At 38.6% G+C, this 27,835-nt stretch overlaps 1 protein-coding gene across 1 annotated transcript in view; it reads left to right on the top strand.

The window, feature by feature from the left end:
- Patr-1 (Protein associated with topo II related - 1) overlaps positions 1–27,835 on the top strand; it is a 490,596-nt gene that overhangs the window by 89,831 nt on the left and 372,930 nt on the right. Inside the window, exon 4 of the mRNA XM_067159788.2 lies at positions 4,342–4,497. Coding sequence (XP_067015889.2) covers positions 4,342–4,497 — 156 coding nt within the window. The remainder of the gene's footprint in view (positions 1–4,341; positions 4,498–27,835) is intronic.

Here is a 27,835-nt window from a genome sequence, read left to right as displayed (position 1 = left end):
GAGATATCAAGGAATGACACACGCTACTATTTTTTTGTCATCTCACTGAAAACGCATAAATAACACCAAAAACTTTACACACAAATACACGTGCTCTTATGACAGAATCAGTAGTTCTCAGGTCTACCCGCTAGAGAGAGCTCTAATAGCTGTCCCTCGATATCTCGCTAAGTGTCGCGTATTGTCTCTTACTGTATTTGCTTAAAGCAATCTCCTGCGAAAGCGCTCTCACTTGGAAGACATGCGTACTATCTGAAGGTCACATTCTGTGCCTGTAAGCTGCTACTAGTGACAGGTCCCCACTTCCCAGTTACTCATTTCACTAGTACGTTTTTCTGTTGTCGTTACTCGATAACCTGTTATTTCTCATCCTCGTTACATTTGTAAGTGACAGGCATGTAACTGGGACAAACTAACTGTTACGTTATTTTTCAGCCATCTCTAGTGTGCGTGTGTAACATTGGCGGTAGTTCTGAAACTCTTAGAATTGTGTGACGAATTTCTAAGCGATTTAGTATTTTTACTGGTGTTCGTAATGAATTCAACTAGGAAACAATATTATCATTCTTTTCGGGAGGCATATTCTGCTTACTTTCCTTTTTTATACGATCACGGAAAGTGTTCCCAGTGTTACGTGAAAACAGATGAGCACTCATCAAGATGTAATTTTGTGTATTTAATTTCAGGGGTGATCATAATATATACAGGGGGAGAATGACGACGGATGCGAGCAACATAAAAACAGGGGGAAAGCAAAATAATAAAATACGGGTACTGTATTGGGACATTTTTCGTTACGTAAATATATTATTATGATTATTTTTATTCAAAGAAGAAATTAACTCAAATGTATTGATTTAAGTGCTCCAATGTGGGTGTTAAATATGTAAATAAATAAAAACAACAACATTAATGGCACGTGGCCTCCGGAGCCGGGTACTATGTACGCGCATATGAAAATGCGGCCCAATCTAAGATGAATTCTAAGGTTTAATTCGGCAGACAGACAGCCCCCGAACCATTGGAATTAACCAAGGAAAGTTAAAATCCTCGACCCAGTCGAGACCCCTTGAACCAAAGGCCAACACGTGCTAACCATTTAGCTCATACTATACATACAGGTATCAAAGTATTCCAACCATGATATAGGCCTACGAGATGAAAGTAAAATGCGTGACTTTTTCGCTGTTTTGTTTTACATTTTTTTACACATTTCGTAATAATTGAAAACCTTTAAGTCCAGTTCTCTTATTGCAAATTAAAGATATACGTGGATATTACCTCGATAACCTGTATTTAGGAAAAGATTCCGCAGACCCTTTGCGAACGATAGGTTAGATACCCAACACGGCTATTCTCCCCCAGTTCAGCTCAGATAGTCACAGAGGTAAGAAATTCAACGCGGCGCGTCTCGAACGATGCCACAGTGGCTTGTGCGAAGCTGGCAACTTACGAACTAGTTACAAGACTAGGCTATGCGAAAAGATTATTGGTCTGGTTTGGTTAGGTCCGGCTTGTAACAAGATTATTGGGCAGAGGGCAACAAAGCGGTCAACAGGCCTCTAGCATCCCACACACTCCACAGGGTACGACGCAATTGATTACCCTGTGTCTAAACGTATCTGGCGCACTGCGCAATTATCTCTTCTTTTTTTTCAATGAAGTTGGCAGCCCTGGCCAGCCTATACTAACACAGAAAGTGGTGGCAAATTTCAGTTTTATGCTGTACGTTTTAATTCTTGTAGGCTAAATAAGAATACTTTTAGGGGTCGGTTAGTGAGCCGTGGAGAACCGTTGACACCAGGAGGCTTTAGTGAGGTTGCGCGTGAATAACCTGCGCACAGCACTAAAAGATCCTTGTTCAAGACTAGCATCTCCAAATCGCTTGTACATTCTCGCGTAACAGGTTGCCGCTTGTTACATGCTAAGAGTATTCAGCAGTTCCTCTAAATTCAAAAATCTTTTGCGTATATTTGCTTTACGTACGATCGATCAATGCGAGAAAATTGTGACCGAGAACAAATAATTTTTCGACGATCGATGCGATAAAACGATAGATGCGGGGAGATTTAACATTGGTTTATATGGAACATTTTTGGGACCGAATAAATTCAACGATGAATACGGGAAAACGACAGTTCCGGGAACGATCCATCGAGGTTCTACTGTATTTGACTTGTATTAGTATTGTTTATAATCCCCCCTCCCCTGCCGTCCTTTTTAATTATGTCTCAAGACTGTTACGCATGCATGTGTTGTTAAAAAATTTCCGCTTGGGGATCTTCTGGATTTCTCTTTTTGAAAGTTTGCAGGTATGCAATGCACGTAGACAAAATTATTGTGGGCTGAAAAGCAGCGTCTGTTTTATTACTCTAATTTATTTCAGGATGACCCGGTAAATTTACACGCAGTATACACACACACTCTATTCTATTCCGCTATGAACTGCCACACTTGCTAATTGCTGTCTGTTTACAAGTGCCTCTTCTTTATACTGCAGGCGGCCTGGCACGTTGGTATTACATGGGAACGGCTATAATGATCCTTACTTTCATTTGCGCTCATAATTCCAGCCACCCCATATGGCAGCTGCGTGGCGACCGCTGAGTTTGAACACATAGCTACTGGCTAAACAACATAACACAGTTCCTTGGTTCAATTCCCTAGACAGTCCAGTTCACACAGTCAAACACAGTGAACAAATAAACAGCAACTCAACAGTGTTACACAGCAGGACGATACTTCTCACAACATAATTATTAACACAGTTCCAATTATACTCAAAATAGCTGCTCTGGTGGCCGCCTCCTCGATAATCCTCAGTGCACAGAAGTCCATACACACAGTACTCTCAGATAGTACACATTCTTCCATTCTGTTCACTATCTTTGGTCCAGCTACTCTCTGGACACTCCAACACAACCACCACTCCTCGATCAGACTTCGGTGGAACACTAGCGACAGCCAGCACTTCTGTCACCCTTGGCTCAGCCACAGAACCCTAATACACGGAGTCCAACGCTGACCCACCTCGGAGTTCAACACTGACCGCATGTCCAGCACCAACACTTTCTCTACCACATAGCCCAACACTGACTGTCCATGGCTAGCCTCCCTTTTTATAGCTCAGGTGATGTGTACCAGAATATTCGTGATGTTGCTAGAGAAAGGACATTCTTGTTGCATCTCCCAGAAACTCACAGTTAAGCCAGCCTACGAGAACAATACCGGGAAAGGCTGGTGCGGTCTTCCAGGTCAGCTGGGAGATCCCCTGTCATCCGACTTGCTAGCCCCTTCTTGGAAGTACCAAAAGGGGCTCCCACCCTGCTGGCACGTAACAATATCGCATGGAAGTTTGACTGGTGAGGAAGATGGGTATGTAGATGATGAGTGTAGGAGTGATGCAGTGGAAGTCACAAGTGTCACTATAGAAACACATCTGTTTTATGCATAAAATTGAGATGACTTTTCGTTCTTGGACATTATTCTCTTGAGAAATTTACAGTACAAAATGAGAAAAGACAAACTATTATCTAAAATACAGAATGTTATGACTTTTCTCATTAGACATTAAACGTTGGCGTAATCCACATTGCATTTTGTAAAATAATTTTCCTCTTGTGTATGTCAAATTATGTAAAATGTTATATTTACCTTTTTTCTAGCCAGTTTTGCTAGTTTATATAATACATTTCAATATTTTAAATAGTATAGTTTTTACTAGGCACAATGTAAAAACTGCAGACTTGTGGAAGTTCGTGCAATAATTACTGCAAATTTTTGGAAGTGCACTGTATGTTCGTTTGCATAAACTGAGAACAGACTTTTTTCTGATAATGGTTTGTTAAGGGATTTATTAAAGGGCACGTGGTTAGTGGATACTAAAATAGTCATTTTCCTCTTATTCGCTTATTGACACACACACTGTATAATACGATTTCATGTTTCTCTTATTTTACAGTCACCCTTTATCAGCTAGAAGTTCAGTTTGTCTCCAGTTTCCACATAACATGTATTCATGAAATGATTCACAACTGTGAAAAGACTACTGGTACTGAATTAAGAGGCAGCTCAAATTTCCATTCTGCAAGCTCTATTTGTTAATAATTCCAAAGACAGTTTTCTGACTTAAACAATGTCAGTGATTTTCTTTAGGAAACTATTTTTATTGAAAATGTGAAAATATAAAAAACTACAGAAGTCTCATCTAATATTATGAAGTAGGAATTTTTTCTGTGCATTTTTTATGAGATAAAATTTAAGATTTTGTTTGAATCAGAACTCTGTATTTTGTAAAAATGTTTATCCCCGATTATAATGTTGAATTGGAATCTTCAACAGGTTTCCCGTGATATACCCATCGATGTGCACACTTCTAGTTACAGCAGCTCTGCACCTTCAGGCTTCTCGTTATGGTCAACGAGCAGACATGACAGTCATCCCTTTTCTCAGCTTCCTCCCCTGCATGTTCACCCCAGTTCACTTTCAGGTGGAAAGGTAAGATTACTCATACAGATAATGGTTTATTCCATGCCTAATTCTTATCACTTTGGGTCTCAAGTTGTAGGGCTGAATTCATAGACAGCACTTCTACATAAGTTGAACCCTTATGTAATAAGTTATCACTTATAAGAGTGTACACCGGGCGAGTTGGCTATTTGGTTAGGGACACGTGGCTTGCATTCTGGAGATAGTGGGTTTGAATAGAACCAAGTACATTTCTGAATTTTTAAAGAAAAATTCACCATGCCCATTATATTTAAGGAATGATTTGAAGCTGAATTACGTTGTATAGTGGAGGGAAGTACCTAAAGTGTTGGGTCAAGATAAAGCAATTCAGGGGAAAAAGGAGTGATCAGTTAATGATTTAGTAGACCCCGTGTCTAATTGGGCTATTGCAAGGATCTTATTAAGCAAGACAATTACAGAAGCAATATGGTGAATTAAGGAATATGTCATTAGTAGGTAGCAGATTTTGACCATTATCACACAAACTGCTTATTGATGTGGTTGGTATTGGTTTCCTGATAGAGGTGTAGGTCACTCTTTTGCAATATGCCCAAATCCTTTATATCGATAACATTTAAATGATAAATTGGCAGAAGAAAAGATGTGATTAGAATCGTTTCTGTGTCTGTGTTCATGGAATAATAATAATAAGTGCAAATGTTTTTTATTCAAGGAGGGAAGGGGAACTGTCGCATACTAGGAGGCATTGCTATATGAATTTAGCGTATCCACTTGTGCTATATTAAAAAGATGGGCAATAGTAATTGGAGGAGCAAAAGGGTGAATGAGATGCTTAAAGGAAGGCAAGGCAAGGAATTGTATGACAGACACCATTTCAGTACGATGAATAGCAATAACTGACATCGCTGAAAGTAATAAATTATTGTATCTAAGTAGTCATAAGTTGACTTGTGATTAATGATGACACCGTATGTCATTATCATCATTCTTTCATGTATTAATCCTATAGAAGAACTGTTACGGTGTATACAAAAGATTTGCATTTTCACGCCATCTCTTCCTGGGGCGTCCCAGAGATCTCTTCGCACCGGGGCAGTAGTTTATGACTGCTTTGGGGATCATGTTTCTGTCCATCCTGGTTTAGTTGTTCTAGCCAGTTTCTCTGGTATTCATAGATGTATTCCAATATAGGTCTGCTTTTAAGGTCATTCAGCACATCTGTACTGTATTTCTTTTGTGTTCCCACTTCGTGACTCCTGCTGTTCGCCGCATGTATTTCATTTCAGCTGTAGTTATTCTTCTCTCATCGCATTTCCTCAGAATCCACGCTTCACTTCCATAGCAAAGTACAGGTCTTGTCAAGGTTTTGTAGATTCTTGTACGGGTGTGTTCAGAAGCTGAAAGGTGACAGACGCACCACTGAACCTACCTCCTCCTTGCCAGCAACTAGTAGGGGGGACATTTCCTTGCTTTCAAGTCTACCAAAGATACAATTGCAGAATGGAAAAACCGTACGGTATATTTTCATCACCCAAATTATTATGGATTTCATACGACAGAAAATGATGATGCAGTGCGTTCCAAAACTGATCCCATTCTTGGAGACAATTCATGTTCTCCAACCAAAATTTACTCAAAATGTTCAAAATCTTAGGATAGAGAAGATTATGCAGTAGTGTGAATTGAGCAAGTTGCATAAGCAAGAACTTTCTTGCTGCAAATACAATACAATACAATGGATTTATTTTGTCTGGCAAGATTAAGGCCATTAGGCCCTCTCTTCCATCTAACCAGAAAATACAGTATCTACATGTACAAAATTGAAATAAATACACTTACAATTGAAACATCTTGCAACTACTAAACAATACAATATGATAAAAATAAAAAATAGGAAAAAATAGGAGAATGATGATGATGATGGCTACACAATTATGACATGATTAGCTAATTTCTATTAATCTTGGTAATAACAGTGGGATTATATAAAGTCTATAGTTTGAGGAAGCTAGATCTAGCAGGTGAGGCTACTCTGACAGGGACGGGTAGTGTATTCCATTGTCGTGCCGAAGAAATAACAAATGAGTTTGCGTATCGTGTGGTACGGTGAGGTGGAAGAGATAAGAGTATATCAGATTTTGACCTTGTTCCGAAACTGTGATTGGACGGGAGGTGGTGAAATTGACTGTACAAGTAGGGAGGTGAGCATGAGGAGAGTATTCGACGAAGAAGGCATAAAGCATAAAGATTACGGTGCTGTTTGAGTTTTAGCCAACCAAGTTCATCGTAGGCGGTGTAACATGGTCAAAGTAACGTAGGTCACATATATAGCGAACACGGGCGTTTTACGCGTGTTGTAGTTTGTCGTTAAGAGTAGCAGTCAGGTCTTTATACACGGCGTCACAGTACTCAAAATGAAGTAATAGCCATAGTACTAAATTCTCAGGGTCTGTAGCCATTAACTGAGGTACTTAAGAGCCTGTTTTATAATATGAAAATTAACAGAATTATTAAAGGAAGTGGTTGTCTGGAATAAAGGATCATTTGAATAATCAGGCAATATAGAGGCATGCATTTTTATTAGGGTCAACATTTGACTGCATGTTATGCACAGAATTTTCAGGTCTTCTTTCTTTATTCGTGTCAGAAGTATCAACAGTACTTACAGATATTTAACAAAAAGCAACAAGATATCTACATTCCTACTATACAAATATACAAGTCTGTTATACAATCACAGATAGAGCAACAATATTCTAGAGCTAGATGATGCTTGCCCAGTATTGGGCGACGTCAATAGCGTTGGGGGAGGCTGCAATCAAGTCTTTCATAGTGCACATTGAAGGACATAAAACACACTGACATAGATGTTGGATCGTCTGCTGCTCTCCGCAATCACAAAGTGATGAATCACTTGAGAAGCTCCACTTCCGCAAGTTTACTTTGGTTCTGCCGACTTCTGTACGGAGTCTTTAAGGGCTTTCTATACTGTCCACTTCTCCTGGTATCCACATGGAAGACTTTCCTTCGGCTCTATCCAGTTGGAAAGGGGGTGGATTCTTTATTTCCACATTGTGACTTTAGCATTCTCCGCTTTCCCCTCAAGGTTAATAACTGATGTGCGGAGAAAACTTTTCCTAGATTTTAGCCTCTGTGTGGCTGGGTGGTATCCATAGAGAGGATGTGCTTCTGAAGAAGATGCCTGGAGCCTTTCTTTGTTAGCTGCTACCTCCCTACGAATCTCACCGGGAGCAATACCAGCTAAAAGTTGGAACTTCTCAATGGGTGTAGGTTTCAAACATCCAGTGATGATCCTGCAGCTTTTGTTTAAAGCGATGTCGACCTGCTTCGTATGAGCTGACCTGTACCAAACCGGGGAGGCATATTCTCCTGCAGAACAGCATAGAGCTAGAGCTGATGTTCTAATTGTTTGTGGTTGTGTTCCCCAACTTGTTCCTGATAACTTTCGTAGAATGTTGTTTCTGGCAGCTATTGTTATTAGTAGTAGTAGTAATAGTAGTAGTAGTTGGGGTATTTAATTCATGGTGAGTATGAGAGTTGTGATCCAGTGATTGAAAATTAGATAATGATTGGACTTGAGGTTGTTGCCCTTGTTGGGGGTTTTCAAGGTCGAAGACATTAACAAACTCCTCTGAAAAATGATGTATTTTACAGATATTTCAGGAAGTAAATTGAGGTTAAATAAGGTGTGCAGTGCAATGAGTTGAACTTAGCTACATCATTGTAACCTAGGGTAGCTACAATAAGCGACCATCAATGAAACCTACAGTACTACAGTAAGTTGTTATACTCTGTTACCATAAATATGCCACATAAATGCGTAACCATTAGGATAACATGGAATGATGGGACACCAATGTTTAACATCAGTATAACACAGTACGCAAGAGGTGAAGGGATCGTACCGCATCAATATCCAAAGAAAGGGCTAAGGGTAGGTAAGTTACCAATACAGCACACAAGCGAAGCACAATGGAAGAATACTTACCAAATCACAAACAACGAGGATAATAATAATTTTCATTTCCCCATGTCCAGTTGCTGCCAGATTGGGGTGTTGATAGCACTTTTCCACTGTTGCCTCCCTTTCCACCACTCCTCTTCATTAATTTTATTCTAGTCCAGCCTTCTTTTTCTTATTCTGTTCTTGATAGAGTCCATCCATCTTGCTTTCAGCCTCCCTCTTGCCTTCTATCCTAGCCTCCAACACTTGTTTTGGTATCCTTCCCTCCTCCATCTTAATATGTCCAAACCATAAGGGTATGGTACATCTTGTACATTATCTCTTTACATTTCATAGGAATTTCTTTGTTCCACGCCATGTTCCTTACATTCTGGTAGAACGTATTTTCCGTTTGGACCCTTCTGCTTCTCCGTATCCAGCCTTGCATTCTTTCACTTCCCAAATATTTTAAGCATTCAACAATCTTAAGGTTTTGTCCCCGTATGCTTATAGTTCCTTTTCGTTCACTTTCTCCTCTTATCATCACCACAGTTTTACTTTTGTCCACACTGATTTTCATATCATATTTCTCAATATAGTTATTTAAAGCCCTTGCATCTGGGAGATAGTGGGTTCAAACCCCACTGTCGACAGCCCTGAAGATGGTTTTCTGTGGTTTCCCTTTTTTACACCAGGCAAATGCTGGGGTTTTCCCTTCAGGCCACGGCCGCTTCCTTCCCACTTTTAGGCCTTTCCTATCCCATCATTGCCATAAGACCTGTGTCGGTGCAACGTAAAGCAAATTAAATAATAATTTATTTAAAGCCTCTAGAGCCTCTGCGGCTCAGGCAGCAGCGCGCCTGCCTCTCACCGCTGGGTTCCGTGGTTCAAATCTTGGTCACTCTATGTGAGATTTGTGCTGGACAAAGTGGAGGTGGGGCAGGTCTCCATTAACATTACATTTCGTCTGTCATTCATTAATCATTGCCCCAGAGGAGTGTGACGGGCTTAACCAGCCGGCACGATTCTATCCTCGCTACTACATGGGGGCTTAATTCATTCATTCAATTGCTGACCCGGTCAGATGACTGGAAACAGGCTGTGGGTTTTCGTTAAAGCCTCTAGTTAGATTTGCACTTCTGTATTGTTCACTCCCCATATCACTGTCATCTGCAAACAACGTTTTCATATCCCCTCCATATCTTGCTCTGGTTTCCTTTAGAATTTCATCCATAACCATAATAAACATAAGTGGAGACAATACACTTTCCTATCTTAGTCTAGTTTGGTTTCTATACCAATCTGTTTTCCCCACAGGACTCTGGACACAACTGAAATAATTCTTACACATTTCTTTCACTAGTTCCCTTGATTGCCTTCCGCGTCCATTTCTTTCCAGTGTTTCCTGCACCTTTTCTCTACTAAAATTATCGTATGCCTTCTCTAGATCAAGGAATACTATTACTATATCTTTTCCATATTCCCACTGTTTGTCCTGTTTTGGTAAAATTTCACAAGAAGAAGATATAGACTGATAGGACACATTTCAAGACCCAGGACTTGATCAGTTAGTTTTTGGGGAAAGTGTAGGGGGTGCGAATGGTAGGGGCAGACCAAGGTATGAATACGACAAGCAGATTAGAGCAGATGTGGGATGCAGTAGTTATGTAGAAATGAAAAGGTTAGCACATGATAGGGTGGCATGGAGAGCTGATGACTCAAACATCATCTTAGCAGCCTATATAACCAACGTAGACCAATAGATCCTGCTGGCTTTATTATTTCCACACACATTTCATCCATTGCAATATTACTCTCCATTTCTGGATCATCCTCATTTACCACTACTCTCTCTTCTGCATTATTTCTCACTTTGAGGAATTGAGAGTACAAGTGGTACAAGTGACATTTCACAAGAAAATGGTCTAAGTGCACATTTGGTAAGCCGAAGTATGGTTCTGTTCAGAGTAAAAGAAGTAAAAGTGAGTTCCTGCATAGCGCTGCACTATGTGATAATAAAGTTTAACCTCTAACACTGGGTCTGGAAAGCATTTCAAATACAACTAGTACAAGTGAAATGGTTGACGGAACACACATTGCTGCTCTCCTCAATGAAAATTCAGGTATGTATTTTTCTTATAGTACAGCAGTGGCACAATAAGTATGCTTTTGAGAGTACTTATGGTAATATTTAATGCATTTTTAAATACGCCAAATGTGATGCCATTCCTTGTTTGCGATGGCAGCTTTGTGTTCTTAGGACAAAATTGGCAACGTAGGATCCATTGGTATTTATCCATTAGCAATCTTCTGTGCACAGGCTTGTTATTAAAATGTAATAAAACGTCGCACCTGTGCAATTTGTTCTATTATTATTAATCATAACTTATTTTATGCAATAGTTTTAATATTATTCACAGGTTATGTTAGTTTACTTACATTTTACAGAATGCATTATAATTTTTCTAGATGCCAGTTCTGATTCCGATTTACTGGAATCTGATGATTGTGTGTCCTCAGAATAGAGTTCTGTGTCCTCTACAATAAGTTTAGATCAAAAGGGAAGTAGTAAATTTACTGTAAGTTCATTCACCCAGTAAGCCAATCTTATAATATTATGAAGATCCACACGATATAGGCCACTTTATTTGGGCTTATCAGTGCCCATATTATTTATGTTAGACATGGAAAGAGTTGACAATACTTCTGACACACTCCTGAAAAAGTAGAGCAAACCTTTACAACCTGAGATACCGGAAGAAGCAAGAAGGGGTCGGAAGCAGACAAAAATCTAAAACACAGAAAACAGGAGGTTAGGAAGAGGTTACGAAATTTTGGGGAGATGTACACTACTTGTAAGGGGAAGGTGATTGAAGCAAGGTCAGTGAAACCTTTTAAACAAAACTTTCTTTTAATTAAACCTGTGGATTCTATAACAAAGGACGAAGTTCCTAAAGACACTGAAGGAAATAAAATACAGTGGAGGAATATTAGATGGATCCGAGTCGCTAAAGGAAATCCTCTAATGATGTAGTTGAAATATACACTAAAACGTGTATTTCTGTTTAGAAAAGCAGATTTTAAAAGGCACATTCTTGGTCGGCCATCAATGGTTTCTCTCCCACCTTTATGCGAAGATGGCATTAAAATAAAATATGAGAAGTGGAAAGATGTTCAGATGATGGACTACATCCCCCCCGGTTCATCACAAGTTCTACAACAATATGCCCCATACTTACACAGTAGTTACAATGAATGCAAGAAGAGAGAGGAGAGAAACAAGAGGACGTGGAGGAAGAAGGGGGCGTATACGGGGAAGTCTGAAGAAACGCAACGAAATGGTACAGCATCAAGAGTGTTGCCTCGGGAAGGACATTCTTCAACAGATACCACAGAAGGGAATGATTCTGATTCTGTAAAGACTGACTGTGAGGGAAATATAGAACGTGACTGTGAATAAAGTCTCTTATGTGTTGGAGCCACACCAGTATATTTTCGTTTTATATTTTTACATTATTTTTTTGTTTACCTATCGTGTTCTTAAGCCTGTTATATCAATTATGCATTAATTGTTCACATAACCTTGTTTTACAATGAGCATGCATTGTAAATTAACTGTTTCGTATCAAAAATTTAAAAATATAAAAGGGTAATTAAATTGTTTCCACTTGTACTGCTTTTACTCTAAAAAGTTTTCAGGCACAAGGAGTACAAGTGTTTTTAATGTTTTGGAAAATAATGCAAACCATACCTACAAATATACACAGACTCACTGACTGTTAGAAAAAAATATTTGATGTTTTGAAAACAACTCTCAGAATTTATAAACAGCTATTCAACTTTAGCAGTCATTTACTCAGTTTGCATAAAGGAGCACTTGTACTCTCAGCCCCTCAATTTATCAAAATAGTCTTTCCACCTATTCCTTATCTCCTCTGGGTCTGTTATTACATTTCTACTCTCTTCCTTCACTTTTTTGTGTAGTTTTTTTTCTTTTCTCTACCCCGTTGTGTGTGGGGGATGCAGATGAAGAATGTACCCACAGGATCCCCTGCATGTTGTAAGAGGTGACTAAAAGGTGCAACCAAGGGATGATGACTTCAGAACCATGAGATTACTTGTGATTAGTATCATTATGTGCGGAACACCATGGGACGACGTTATATGGGAACTACACCATTATGTGAGGAGCACTACGGGTCTGGGTGTTGTTGCTTGTGATAATTATCATCATGTACATTCCATTTGTCTGTTCCATTGTGTTCAGAATGGGTCTCTCCCTGTGGGTGAGGGATGCAGACGAAGAGTACACCCACGGTATCCCCTGCCTGTCGTAAGAGGCGACTAAAAGGGGCAACCAAGGTATGATTGTATTAGAAAAGTGAAACTACTTGTGATTAGTACCACCATGCGGGGAACACCATGGGTTGCTCTTACTTGCGTGTAGTACCACTATGTTAGGTACAAAATAGGTTTGTGATTAGTACCAACAGTGTGTGTTGCTGGCTTTTACAGTACCTGTGATTAGTACCACTTTAGGAGCGACTCCATGGTTCTGGCTTGACTATAATTAGTACCCACTCTATGAGGAACGCCACGGGATAGTGTGAGTCCTTGTGGTTAGTACATGTACGTGATGAACACCAAAGGTTTGCGTTGCCTGAAAATGGCACCGCAATATGCGAAACACCATAGGTGTGTTTTACATTTGCAAATTTCATTACCTCTGAGTAGTACCATAATGTGTGGAATACCGTGATTCTACGCTACTTTTGATTGGTACCGCAACATGACAAATACCATGGTTCTACTTTCCTAGCGATAAGTACCATTATGAGAGGCTGATGACTTGGATTTTGGACTCCTTTAGAGTACAAGCATCATTGATTCAGTATTATGGTATAGAAGCAGGCCCTTGGTCAGAAATACTATTGTTTTACGTCAGTTTTTGTGAATGTGAGGCATTGCGGTTCGGATCCACTGATTGTTATAAATTCATATCCATCCATTCATTCTTCGTCCCCACGTTTTAAATTTTGGTCTGTGGAGGATTTTGGACTTTTAATTTGTCATTACATTTTGTCTCATTTTGTACCATTAGGGGCTGATGATCTAGATGTTAGGCCCCTTTAAACAACAAGCATCATCATCAGAATGGGTCTGCATTACCTCTGAGTAGTACCACTTTATGCGAAACACCATGGATCTACATTGCCTGCGATTGGTACCACTATGTGAGAAAAATCACTGGTTTGGTTGGTGCCTGTGATTAGTACCACTATGAGAACCATGGGTCTGCATTATCTAAGAGTAATACCAATATGTGAGGAACACCATGGGTTTGTGTTGCCTATGGGCGTTATCATAATGTGTAATACACCATGGGTCTACATTGCCTATGATTAGTACCACTATGTGAGCAAAATCGTGAGTGTAAGTGGCCTGTGGTTAGTTCCACTAAGTGAGGAACACCGCGTGAATACAGTCACCCATGATTAATACCACCATGTGAGCAACATCATGAGTATAAGTGGACTGTGGTTAGTTCCACTACCGGGCGAGTTGGCCGTGCGGTCAGGGCACACGGCTGTGAGCTTGTATCCGGGAGATAGTGGGTTCGAATTCCACTGTCAGCAGCCCTGAAGATGGTTTTCTGTAGTTTCCCCATTTTCACACCAGGCAAATGCTGGGGCTGTACCTTAATTAAAGACACGGCCGCTTCCTTCGAACTCCTAGGCCTTTCCTCTCTCATCGTTGCCATAAGACCTATCTGTATCAGAGCGACATAAAGCAACTATTAAGTGAAATAAGTTTCATAATGATAGATCCGTATTGAACTGTGATTACAATAGAGTAAATTAATGTATTATTTGAGGCCACCTTTTCAATACAAAATGTAAAGAGTTTAAATTACATAAGTGATTAGGGACTAGTTTCGACCTAGTACGTCATCGTCAGCCTAAAGCAAAATTAAAACACAAATAACGAAGAAAATAAACAATGTAAAGACAGGTAAGGTCTCGTAAAAGTACATACCATGTGAGATATTGTGCAGCACTATGTTAAAAAATAACTCTCTGAAACAGATTCATAATAAGTCCAGTGCACATTAAAAAGATGTTACAGATAGGAATCCTTGAGTTGCTGGATAAGGAGATTAGAATATGCTGGCTCCTTTAAGATACTGGTATCCAATTGAAGAACCACTGAGCCGAAGTCACGTCGTTTATTTACGATTAAAGACCAGTGCGCCATATAGCATTAAAAAGTTGATAGGGATGGAAATTTTTCAGTTGTGGGTCAAGGAATTCAACATGCTGGCTTCTTAAGTTTGCTACTGTATATTCGAAGAACAACTGAGATGAAGTTACGTCGTTTTTTAAGATATTCATAGACGTAAAAACACATGGATGCTGGAAAGGCTCTTTAGTTTTTTGGAACTTGGAGGAAGGTAATTGTTGCGCGTGGAGGCTTAAGAATCCAGAGATCCGCTACGTTATCTTAAAAAATAGAGATCCATAAAAAGGTCCAGTGTGCCGTATAAAAGTAACAAGTTGTAAAAGTAATCCTTAAGTTGTTGGTCATGGAAATTGAAAAGGGTTGGTTTTCAAGCGATGCTGCTGTTCATTCAGAGATCAATTGAAATTACAGTACTGTAACATTGTCTTCTCAAGATGTTTATAAACTTGAAATAAATGTCGATGCGAAGTAAGATGCTAGAAGAAAGCTCTTCTGTTTCTAGAATCTTAAAGGACGATGGATGTTACACGAGGAGGATTAACATATATGGAGTTAAATAAAGGTGGATAGAAATTCGCAGTTCAATGCGGACTATACATTTGACTCTGAATAAATGACGGCGAGGAAAGAAAGAAAAGAAAGAAAAAACTTTGGTCAGGTGGAAGAAAATATTTAAATAAAATATGTCATAAGGGAATTAACGCATGTTGTAATAAGCTGAAGAGAGAAATGGGGCTGGGTGAGGTTCAAAGGAAATCTTGAGGAGGTGAAGGGAGAAAAAAGAACGGAAGAAGAAAAGGGGGAGGGGGAGAGGATATTAAGGTGGGGCTGAGGGATGTGGGAATATGGAAAATTGTTTAAGATAAGTACTATAAGTAGAATGAAAAATTGGACCCTTAATATTTGATTTTGATTGTCTGAAAAGCTGAATGTGCAGGTCAAAAAAGAATGTTCGATTTTTCAGAAATGTCATTAAGATTGAAGTTTGGATTAAAATAATCATCTAGATGTATAAAGCAATTCTCGGTTATGTTAATGAGGGGTCCTTTATTCATAACTTTAAGAATGACCATATGTTTAATGTCTGTAAATTTATGATTATAATCATTCATGTGTTGACCTTACCTTTTTATGGATCTCTATTTTTTAAGATAACATAGCGGATCTCTGGATTCTTAAGCCTCCACGCGCAACAATTACCTTCTTTCAAGTTCCAAAAAACTGAAGAGCCTTTCCAGCATCCATGTGTTTTTACGTCTATGAATATCTTAAAAAACGACGTAACTTCATCTTGGTTGTTCTTCGAATATACAGTAGCAAACTTAAGAAGCCAGCATATGTTGAATTCCTTGACCCACAACTGAAAAATTTCCATCCCTATCAACTTTTTAATGCTATACGGCGCACTGGTCTTTAATCGTAAATAAACAACGTGACTTCGGCTCAGTGGTTCTTCAATTGGATACCAGTATCTTAAAGGGGCCAGCATATTCTAATGTCCTTATCCAGCAACTCAAGGATTCCTATCTATAACATCTTTTTTTATGTGTCTGTACATTGTTTAATTTCTTCGGTATTTGTGTTTTAATTTTGCTTTAGGTTGACGATGACCTAGTACTAGGTTGAAACTAGTCCCTAATCATTTATGTAATTTAAACTCTTTACATTTTGTATTGAAAAGGTGGACCCAAATAGTAGATTAATTTACTCTATTGTAAAGCAAAAAAAAAAAAAAAAAAAGTTCCATAGTTCCACTAAGTAAGGAATACCGTGTGAATACAGTTGCCCATGATAAGTTCCACTATGTGAGGAACACCATGAGTCTGGGTTACTGGTGAGTAGTATTGTTATGTGCAAAACACCATAGGTTTGTGTTAGCTGTGCATGGTGCCTTTATGAGTGACTCACCATGGGTATACATTACCTGTGATTAGTACCACTATAGGAGAAACACCATGGTTCTGCTTTAGCAGTGATGAGTACCATTATGAGGGGCTGTGACCTGGTTTCTGGACCCCTTTAGATAATAAGAGTCATCCCAGTAATTAAGGCATTGTGAATTGGAATTGGATCATGGTGTGGGCTGTGTGGGCTTTTGTAGTCGCGTCCCAATTGTGAACGATGGGCAACGGCTGAGTGACCCTGAGAGTTAGGATACCAGTTGCTACGGAATGGGAGTACCGGGCAAGTTGGCCGTGCGCGTAGAGGCGCGCGGCTGTGAGCTTGCATCCGGGAGATAGTAGGTTCGAATCCCACTATCGGCAGCCCTGAAGATGGTTTTCCGTGGTTTCCCATTTTCACACCAGGCAAATGCTGGGGCTGTACCTTAATTAAGGCCACGGCCGCTTCCTTCCAACTCCTAGGCCTTTCCTATCCCATCGTCGCCATAAGACCTATCTGTGTCGGTGCGACGTAAAGCCCATAGCAAAAAAAAAAAAAAAAAAGAAAAACGGAATGGGAGTGGGCATCTTGAACGTATTCTGAGTCATGGCCCTCCTGGTATTCTGTCGGCTAGGACAATACAATCCACCGTGGTCCCTAACCCATTAGAGGAGCTATAATTGATAACCTACTTCAAGGTTGGCACCTCTGTTGTATTGACAGAAATAGTACTCTTCAATAAATACTTATTTCTCTGTTGCAAACACAATTTTAGAAATTCATCATCACATCATGGATCAGCACTAAACATTCAGTTCTGTTAGATTCACCCTTATTGCGTAATGCACATGCGCTGTATCTGTGCAAAGTGTTCAGTACCATATTTAGCTTCCGTGTCCCTAGCATGTTAAGCTCTAAATGCCATATGAATGTGTTTCTCATTATTGAGTTTATATCTGTTAGAAATCAAATCAGACATGCAATCAAGGGGACCATTAGCATAGCTGGTATTTCAGTTTGGGGGGGGGCACTAAGGTAGTTCTTCATCCAGAATTTTATTTTGATAAGTGTCCAAACTTCCAGAGTTTAGGTGCTGTAGAATACCTAAAAAGGAAATGAGTGTCCTTGGATCCAAGTAAGAGTGGTAGATTTGTGCGGATTCCGGAAGATAATAGTAATTTTCTTCTTCTTCCACTTTTCCAAAATCTGTGTGGTCATGGGTGCGAACAGTGTCACACATGTATGTATGTATTGCACCGACAGTTCAAATTGCGCCATGTTGGGCGACCAAATAAATGCACCGGTTGCTTGTCTCCTCAAACTGCCGCACGAATAGGAGCCCAATAAATGTAACTAACGCTTTGCCCCGTGGCATCTTCCTCTTTCCACCACAGTCAACAGCCATTTAAATATGCCATCATTAACTGTCATGCAACCACGCAATTATATGATGTATATCTGAAGCTTTACCTCTTTTCTTTGACCCGACAGAATAAACCTTCTTCCGCTGACGTATATTTTGGTTGGGACGAATATCTCCTTCCCACATTTCACTATTAGTGTCAAATAAGTTTCTGATTCGCTGCACAACATCTCAGGGATAAATATTATGTTCAAAAAATTTTTTTGAATTTTTTTAACGTGTGATCGACTGACGAACTGCATCTCCTCTTTTCTAGTTTACCAGCATATCCATTTCTTCTTAAATGTAATTAAGTTTTTTTAAAAAAAATAATCAACTCTCAAGTTCATCCAATCACAATCTTGCAATAATTCGACTTAAAACTATTCTTCTATAATAATGAAATAAAATAGCAATAATAATTATTTAAATCCTTAACTTCTAGTTTTATTCATGATCATAATGTATCTTACAATGAATTATTAAATTATTAAAATGTTCAATTACAAACGTTGCATTCTCAGAAAAAAAAAAAAAAAAAAAATGTAGTTCTTGATTGAAATCAGATCATCATGTCATGTTGTACTTATTGAATCAAGATATTAAAATGAGGAAAAATCAGTTAAAATATTTATCAATCATGTTGACTATCAACGTTGTCAAAATATCAAGAATGCTTATTTATGATTTCCACAAGTCATTAATTTTATCTTATTTTCTCAAACTTCACTCATAACGTAAGCAGAATAAGTAAGTTCCATTTGTCATAGCTTCCAATGGCTATTCTATAATATACTAATAAATAAATAAAAATATAATCAATTAGTTTTATCTGTCATGGGACAAAATATATCCATAATATTTCCTGAAAAAGATGTAGGACTAGCCTAACTTAGCATAATCATGTTCATAATCAACTCGTGCACCTAATAGTGTCAAATTCTCATTTAAATACAATCACCTGATCGCGAAGCTTCCTAGGACTAGCCTAACTTAGCATTATCACGTTCATAATCAACTCATGCACCTAATAGTGTCAAATTCTTATTTGAATACAATCATCTCATCGCGAAGATTCCAAGGAAAATCGTAAATAATGATTTTTTTGTTAATGGCAGTAATTCAAATTATGAAGATGCTTTCTCCCACAAATCATATCTTCGACATTTACCAACATGATCTGAACACAACATGCGAAATTCTCCTAGAAAATACCAAGTTTAAGCTGCAGTTTCAATTATTTGGAAATCTCTTGATGATCATATACCGATAATATCTTGCGAATTCAATAACCTTATATCACCATATGTATATCACATTAACCCAAACATCATACGTTACTACGTAAATTACGACAACTATAACCTACAGTTAGCATTATGTCGCGTAAATACCATCAGTTATCCAAAAGTACGTATCTTTCATCATGTTCATATAATAAACATCATGCCTCCACATAAATTGTATTAACAAATATATCCATCAAAATATTCACGAGTATAATCTCATTATTCCGTCGTATATTCTCTCAATTACACATATAAATATCTATCATTCCTCTCTTAGCAGCGTAATGTTTCAATATTCCACTACCATATCATAATGATGCTTTGTGTTTGATTATTATTCAAATACCAGCAATAATTCTTTACCTGTGAAAGAAATACATGTATTAATATATCAGGCTCATATCTACTTACATTTGGTGAGGATTTAACGTTGAATCAAGTTCTACTGTCCTAGAAAACTATCTATTTCCATTTCGCATTGCACTTCGATTGAGTCTCATTATGAATAACACATTACTTTAGCAGTAAGTCGAAGAATCATTTTCAAAGTTCTCCACAAATGAATATAAGCATCCCTAGAAATGAATATTAATTTACTTAATCGAAGACTACCTAAATTCATGGCTTTAAAGAACTATATAAATTCTTTCGTGAAGACACTGCACATTGAAATCAGTTCTCGAAGATTTAACTGTAAACCTTACTATAATCACATTACAAAACATCAACATACTACATCTCAAGTAAAATATGGATAATTTGAATGTATAAAACTACATGGAACTTAGCTTATTTCTGCCCACGTTACTGGACTGGGTTGGTTAACATCTTGATCTTCTTTGGGTTCATCGGCTCCAGGTCATGGCTACGTCATCTCCAGGCAGTGGTTACCAGCCTTGGGTTTGCAGAATCAGCTGAGTGGTATCCGCCGGACGTCAATCCCCTTTTTTCTCAGCTTAGCCACCGGGTGAGTTGGTCGTGCGCGTAGAGGTGCGCGGCTGTGAGCTTGCATCCGGGAGATAGTAGGTTCGAATCCCACTATCGGCAGCCCTGAAGATGGTTTTCCGTGATTTCCCATTTTCACACCAGGCAAATGCTGGGGCTGTACCTTAATTAACGCCACGGCCGCTTGCAACTCCTAGGCCTTTCCTATCCCATCGTCGCCATAAGACCTATCTGTGTCAGTGCAACGTAAAGCCCCTAGCAAAAAAAAAATCACCTTAGCCGATCATAATGCCGTCACATACATGCGATAAAAACATATTTAAGAATGTCATTAGTTCCATTGCTCAATTATTATGAATTATCTTGTATTTAATTTCTATTTTCTAGCAGATTATTCTTCCGAAAATATCTTCATTTATGTTATCTATATAGTTCTTTAGCTAATCTCCAGTTTAATACAAATCTATTTCAAATTGGCGAAAACTAATTTCTCTTCTAAATAATCCTTGATAATTTCCAATTCAATCTAGGGTTTCTGTCAGTTTTATCTCTTCTCCTTTTAGTTTTTACGCTCGATACTCGTTAATCTTGATATTTATTCGAGAATTGGCGTAATATCTTTATATTATTAATTGTTCCTACAATCAATCATTAAATCTCCTCTCGTAACCAGCGTCTTCCTTCTTTATGTGTTCGACCTCACGTGTCACTTCGTTCAGACGCTAATCGTATGTGATTGTTCACTTAGCCGGTTTAACAATTTAAAAGATTCTGCATTTTTCTTAATCACGGCCGCATGGATACTACAGGTCTGAACGTCTTAATTCTTGATCATGGCTTATTTGATTCGTTATGTCTGTATTTCTCTCGACATATTCACGGCCTATTTAGTTCCGTATGTCTATATTCTCTATAATACACTTTTCTATTATGTAATCCTTGTTATTTTATTGCAATGCATGGCAAAAGTTGGTGTTGTAACATCTCGTTTTGACGTAATCAGGGCAATGAAATTTTACTGTATGTATGTATGTATGTATGTAATGTAGATTTGGCCCTATTTTACGGCCGGATGCCCTTCCCAACGCTAACCCTATATGGAGGGATGTAATCACTGTTGTGTGTTTCTATGGTAGTGTAACATTTTGTCTGAATATGAAGAGGAAAGTGTTGGGACAAAAACTCAGTCCCCGAGCTAGAAGAAATAATCGGATCCCATTAAAATCACCAACCCGGCCGGGAATCGAACCCGAGACCCTCTGAATCGAAGGCCTCAACACTGATCATTCAGCCACTGAGTTGGACTCAGGAAGCTAATAGCAATATACATTATATGTAAAATGCTTAATAAAAGTGCATTAGTGTGTCTGAACTCCTTGGACGACAACCCCCACCCCGCTGCCAACCTATGTTACTCCCATCCCAACATAACTGCAGCATTTCATATATTCGGAGTACAAGTGAAATGAATGCAAGAGTTTGAGTAAAGATGCAATATTCTGGTTTAAAATAAATATGGTAGTTTTATTATGATAATGGTCATGCGATGAGCTATAAAGAAGTGACATATTATACAAATAATGAGGCAATGAAAAACACACACACACATATCGAATAAATGTTTCTCACCCTTCTTATCCATGGCTAGATGATGAAACCAAGAGAATGATGACCCACTGTGACTCGTTATTTTGGCATTATAAACAAACCCTAGATGACACAGACTTCGAATGTTACCACATCTTAAGAAATCGCACGAAGCAATTAATTAGAAATTTAAAAAATGTACATATTTCCGGAATTTAGCTAACAACTTAAATTCTAATCGCGCATGGGACCAACTTAGAGCTCTGGGAATAGGAAAACATCAACAGAGACAACTCCTGACATTTCACTTGACGAACTGAACGATTACTTTAGTAGAATAAACATTCAACCTATCCCAATTAACTGCACCTACTTACCACCCTCCCCTCCGGTCAATCCACCATTCACAGGGTCACACAAAATCAGGTTAAAAATGCTTTGTACTCAATTAAATCAAAGGCTGCAGGTGTAGATGATATGATATTACCTTTTTACATAACATTATGGGTGCTGTCCTGCCTATACTGATGCACATACTCAACTACTGTTTACTAAACAGAAATTTCCCTAATGTCCAGAAAACAACCAATATTATACCGGTACTTATGAGTGTAGACCCACAATCACCGTCTATCGCCCTATGTCCATACTCCGTGCGCTTTCTAAAGCCTTTGAACGTTTAGTATACGGGCAAGTTCTGGAATACCTAAATAAAAATGTTCGTTTGGACCCTTTGCAATCTGGATTTAAGAGGGGTCACAGTATCACAACAGCAATTTTGAAGGTTACTGAAGTCATTAGATACGCAATGGACAAACGACTGCTCGCTGTACTTATCCTTCTTGACTTCAGTAGCTCCTTTGACACTGTAGAAATTCCGACTATGATAATAAAAATGGAACTGCTAAATTTCAACCTAGCTGCGCTTAAGTTTTTAAACTCTTATTTGAACAACCGTCAACAACATGTAACAGTAAATGACAAGGCCTCTAAATGGACAATGAAAGTTAATGGTGTCCCACAGGGCAGTATTCTAGGGCCCTGACTTTTCTGTATTTATATGAATGGCATACCATCTGTGACAGGAAATAACACACACCACCTCTATGCTGATGATCTTCAAATACATCAACACTGCAAGACGAGATATTAACAGTGACCTTCGATGACTCAGTATATATGCACAACAAAATTCTCTTATAGTGAACTTCACAAAATCTTAGGCAATCATAATTGGATCACGAAAATTACTGAGCTGCTCAAACAATGTTGCAATCCTGCCTACCTTATTGAATGGTAACGTTATTCCCTACAGTAAAACGGTAAAAAATCTTGGCGTAATTATGAATGAATCACTTGATTGGTGTTATCACACAAAAGAAATACGTAAAAAGATTTGTGGGTGCTTCACCCTCTTAAACGGCAGAGGGATGTATTTCCATTTGAGCTAAAGGCCAAACTAATACAGACACTCATTCTCCCCGGGGGGGGGGGTGTGTCTTCCCGCATCGCGCTCTCTTGTTTCTCTCCCTGGCCGCCTTCTGCATGACGTCATGTGATATGAGACAGCACTCGCCCGTCCTGCTGACACGTATTACCTCTACAGTCTAAAATGGTCATAACTTCTGAACTATTCATGCAAATAATGGCCTGACAAGGTTATTGTAATCCTTATAAAATACTGGAAGAGGTCAAACAATTTATTTTGATGAGCAATTTGAGGATAATATAGAAATATTAAATTTTAAAGAGTTACAATTTTTTTTACCAAGGATTATAGCATAAAATCGCTTCTAGAGGGCAACCAATTCGAAATAGGTAACCATTGCGGACGGACTTTTTTGTAGAATTTTCTATACTCTAAAATTTGTGCGCTTACACTTGGGGTCTGTCGTTGATGGTTCACACAGCGTAAGCCAAGGAAACAAGTGACCGACTGACTGGCATTTTTGTCTCTTTCTCAAAATATATTCAAAATTATACGTTATTAGCACATAATAATGTTAATGTTATTGGTTTTACGTCCCAAAAACTATGAATTTGAGCACCTTCACCACAGGACTGAGACAGGATCGAACCTGCCGTGTTGGGCTAAGAAGGCCGGCGCCCTACCATCTGAGTTGCTACTCAGCCCGGCTATATTACCACATAATTTTATGGTGGTTCACTACGTGAACAGTGTTCGTGTTGTCAGTATTTGAAGTAGAACCACTGTACTGATTAAAATGCAGTCAACATATTATGGAAACCTGTGGTGCTATAAATTGTTGGCACATAAAAGAACTCCCATGGGACAAAATTACGGCACCTCGAGTCTCAGAAAACCGCAAATGATGATAGTGAGACTTAACACAAATATTATTATTATTATTATTATTATTATTATTATTATTATTATTATTATTATTATTATTATTTTGCATATTATAAAGTTAATAACGACAACAACCATCATAGCCAGGTAGTTTGCTACTGTGATAGCGTAACAATACTTCCTCGTCAGCATTGCTTGCTTATTGATGCTCTTTGTAATAAACTCTTGAATACCTCCATTATTACAGCTGGTATGGTAAAAAGGTGTGAGATATAAATGACTGATTGAAAACCATATTTTCTGTAATTATTGTAATGTGCTAGTAGCCGGGCTGAGTAGCAACTCAAATGGTAGAACGCTGGCCTTCTTAGCTCAACTTGGCAGGTTCGATCCTGTCTCAGTCCGTTGGTGAAGGTGCTCAAATACATAGTGGGACGTAAAACCAGTAACATTAACATTATTATGTGCTAATAACTTGTATTTCTGAATATATTTTGAAGCTCGTGAAATAATACGGTATCTGTGATCCGATGTACAGTAAATACGAAGAAAGAGACAAAAATGTTGCGCGAGAAGAGACCTGTTACTGGATCTCGGTTATTTCAAAAGGGGGCCTCACACATCCCAGTTGTGAGCGGTTAAAAACATAGCTCAGTTCGAAATTTCATTTGGTGTGTTTCACGGTGAGACTGTATCCAGATGCAAAAACGTAATGAAAACTCTTATTTCTATTAAGTCAAAGTTTCCAGTATTCCATGACAAAATAATTTGTCTCTACATAAGGACCAGGACATTTAAGTTATTAGGATATGGCATTTAAATGCAAAGAGTAAGGAGCTAGCAATGAGAAAATATGCCAATGAGAAGGCTAAGCTTTGGGCTGGTTCATCAACTAATTAAGTCTCCTGACACATACGTTTTAATACTTTAATATAATTCCATAAAGATGTCGATGTGATGCATATTTTCCTGTGACATTTGATCTAAATATTTACTTAATCAGGAAAAAATTAGTTATTTTGAGTTGCATGTCAATATTTTATTTCTTATTATATGTCATATATTTGATAGTTGATGTTCTACCTGCTCAGCATGTGACGAAATTTAATGCATTTTCAAGTTTTTAAATCTATTGGAAGTACCATTACTTATCAAATTGGACTAAACCAGACTTTTGATGAAAGATTGGGAAGATGTTCCACAGGCACGAGAACTGACAGGCTTGCTGTACTGCAGCTGTGTACCTTACTTGCTATCTTTCATACCGCGTGACGTCATAGCACTCCAGCCAATGAGAGCTTCAACCGCCAGAGTAGCCTACCTAGTAGTGTAGTTACGTTGCATTCTCCCTATTCTTGATTATTTTGACGTTTTAGTTGACATGACGTGAGAAGAAACACTTAAACTTCAACAAGCACTGAATTCCTGCCTGTGATTTATTTACAATATCAGGTACGATGTTCACATCAACCCATATTATCTAGCTGTCTCATGGGTGCTACCTGATAAACGTCGGCAGCTACACACTTTAATGATGGTGTTTAGTGTGTGAGCTGAAAGTCAGCCACTGTATATTTCTTCTAAATACACCTTTTTATCATGATTTCACAACTTAAATACATGTTTCTATTCCACTGCACCGCACAAATAAAATTAATAGATCATTTGTGGTGACTGGCACCGGATTACAAAATTCCATGCCAGATTAGGTCAGAGAAGCTAGCTCTTTATCAAGATTTAAGATCACCTGCCAAGGCTACCTGCTGAGGACAGCTGACTGAATGGTTCAAGTATGAATGTGTGCGTGCCTGAGGATTAGTCATTTTTAAGAGTTTTTAATATTAATTAATTTTTAATATTAATTTAGTAAAATATTTAAATGTATTTTCGATTCTATTAATTTATGTGGTTTTAACTAATTTAAGTATCTCTGTATTTTATTTAAGATTTTAACTAGTATGTGGTTAAGTGTACGAGAGCGCCTTGAGCCCTAACTTCGCCACTGTAAAAAAAAAGGGCAGTAATAAATAAATTTAGAATGAAAGGGGTATGGGTATAGATATATTGATAGTTGGTAAAAAAAAAAAAAAATCACGTCACAACATATGCTAGGTAGTGTTTACCTTGTCCTATTAGTTTCCTTCATGGTTAATGCCGCGCAGCTGTGAACTTGCATCCGGGAGATAGTGAATTCAAACCCCACTGTGGGCAGCCCTGAAAATGGTTTCCCGTGCCTTCCCCATTTTCACATAAAGCAAATGCTGGGGGGTTGTGCCTTAATTAAGGCCACGGCCGCTTCCTTCCCACTCATAGACCTTTCCTATTCCATCGTCGCCATTAAGACCTATCTATGTCAGTGCGACGTAAATCAAATTGTTAATTAGTTTCCCTCGCAAGCCTGGGATACAGAATATAGTAGTATAAAGTTACAGTTTTGTGACGCTAATATTCGCATGTATAATTTTTATTAACGTGCCAGAAACCAACGACATGGAGCTGTTGCCATTTCAACACTGTTTTAAGGACCACCGGCCCAAGCCGGGATTTGAACCTGCAAATTCGGACTCAGAAGGACAGCGACTCAACCAACTGAGCCACATGAAAAGGAGGCATTTGTGATTATTGTTATAGATGCAGTTAGTATTGTTACAAAGGTTTTATGAGGAGCTTTTTTAAGGCATACATTTGTCAATTGTCTTAAATGCATGACACCGGACGGAAGAACTAGCTGGAAGCTAAAGAGCCTTGCAGGGGTGTCGCTTCCTTCTCTGTTCAGTTTTCCAAACCAAACTCAATGGCGTAATAGCCCCAAAGGACCATTGTCTACCAAGCGACCGTTGTTCAGCCCGAAAGCCTGGAGATTACGAGGTATCGTGTCGTCAGCATGCCGAATCCTCTCCGCCGTTATTCTTGGCTTTCTAGACCTGGGCCGCCATCTCACCGCCAGATAGCTCCTCAGTTATATGCACGTGGGCTGATTGTACCTCGAACCAGCCCTCAGATCCAGGTAAAAATTCCTGACCTGGACGGGAATCGAACCCAGGTCCTCCGGTAAGAGGCAGGCACACTACCCCTACACTGCGGGGACAACTGGTTACTTTTAGGTCTCCTTATGTTAGAATTTGACTTAAGGCATCCTGCATTCGATTCCCGGTACTGACAGATTTAAGAAAAGCAAGTTACTTCGGTTGAGCTGCTCGTCTTCGGCTTCTTCATGACTTTAGATGTTCATATTTGGATTGTGTTGTGACTTTGTGCCTGATGGTGTATGCAGTCTGGCTCATTTAACTGTTCTCTGCTTTTCGTGAACATTGTGAGACAGTGCCAAACATTGCGTGTGCCGTGCTGATGCTCGGAAGATTACGCATTACTTCTTTTAAGTGACTTACATTCCACTTCATCTGAATTTTACAGTGCCTACCCCCGTCATTTTTATATCGCCTCTTCAACTGATATTGTGTGGACTTGACCATTAACTTCTTTCTTACTTATGCATTGTTTTTCGAGTTATAATCGGCTGATGATGACCCAGACTGGGGTCAAAACCGGTACCATTTCCACTTTTAATTAAATAAGAATGTAATCTCTACATCTCTTATTTACTTGTATTGAATAGGTTGAACTACCATATTTATTATTTCAATTTAACTGTGATACTTTTCAATATGGAACAATGAAATTTTTATCTTTAAATGCGATACAAGTCTCGGCCGCCTTGATGACAAGATAGAACCATTGGAACT

Source organism: Anabrus simplex, chromosome 1 (genome assembly GCF_040414725.1).
Source record: "Anabrus simplex isolate iqAnaSimp1 chromosome 1, ASM4041472v1, whole genome shotgun sequence".
In the NCBI taxonomy this organism is placed as follows: Eukaryota; Metazoa; Arthropoda; class Insecta; order Orthoptera; family Tettigoniidae; genus Anabrus; species Anabrus simplex.
This window is presented reverse-complemented; position numbering and strand designations above follow the sequence as displayed.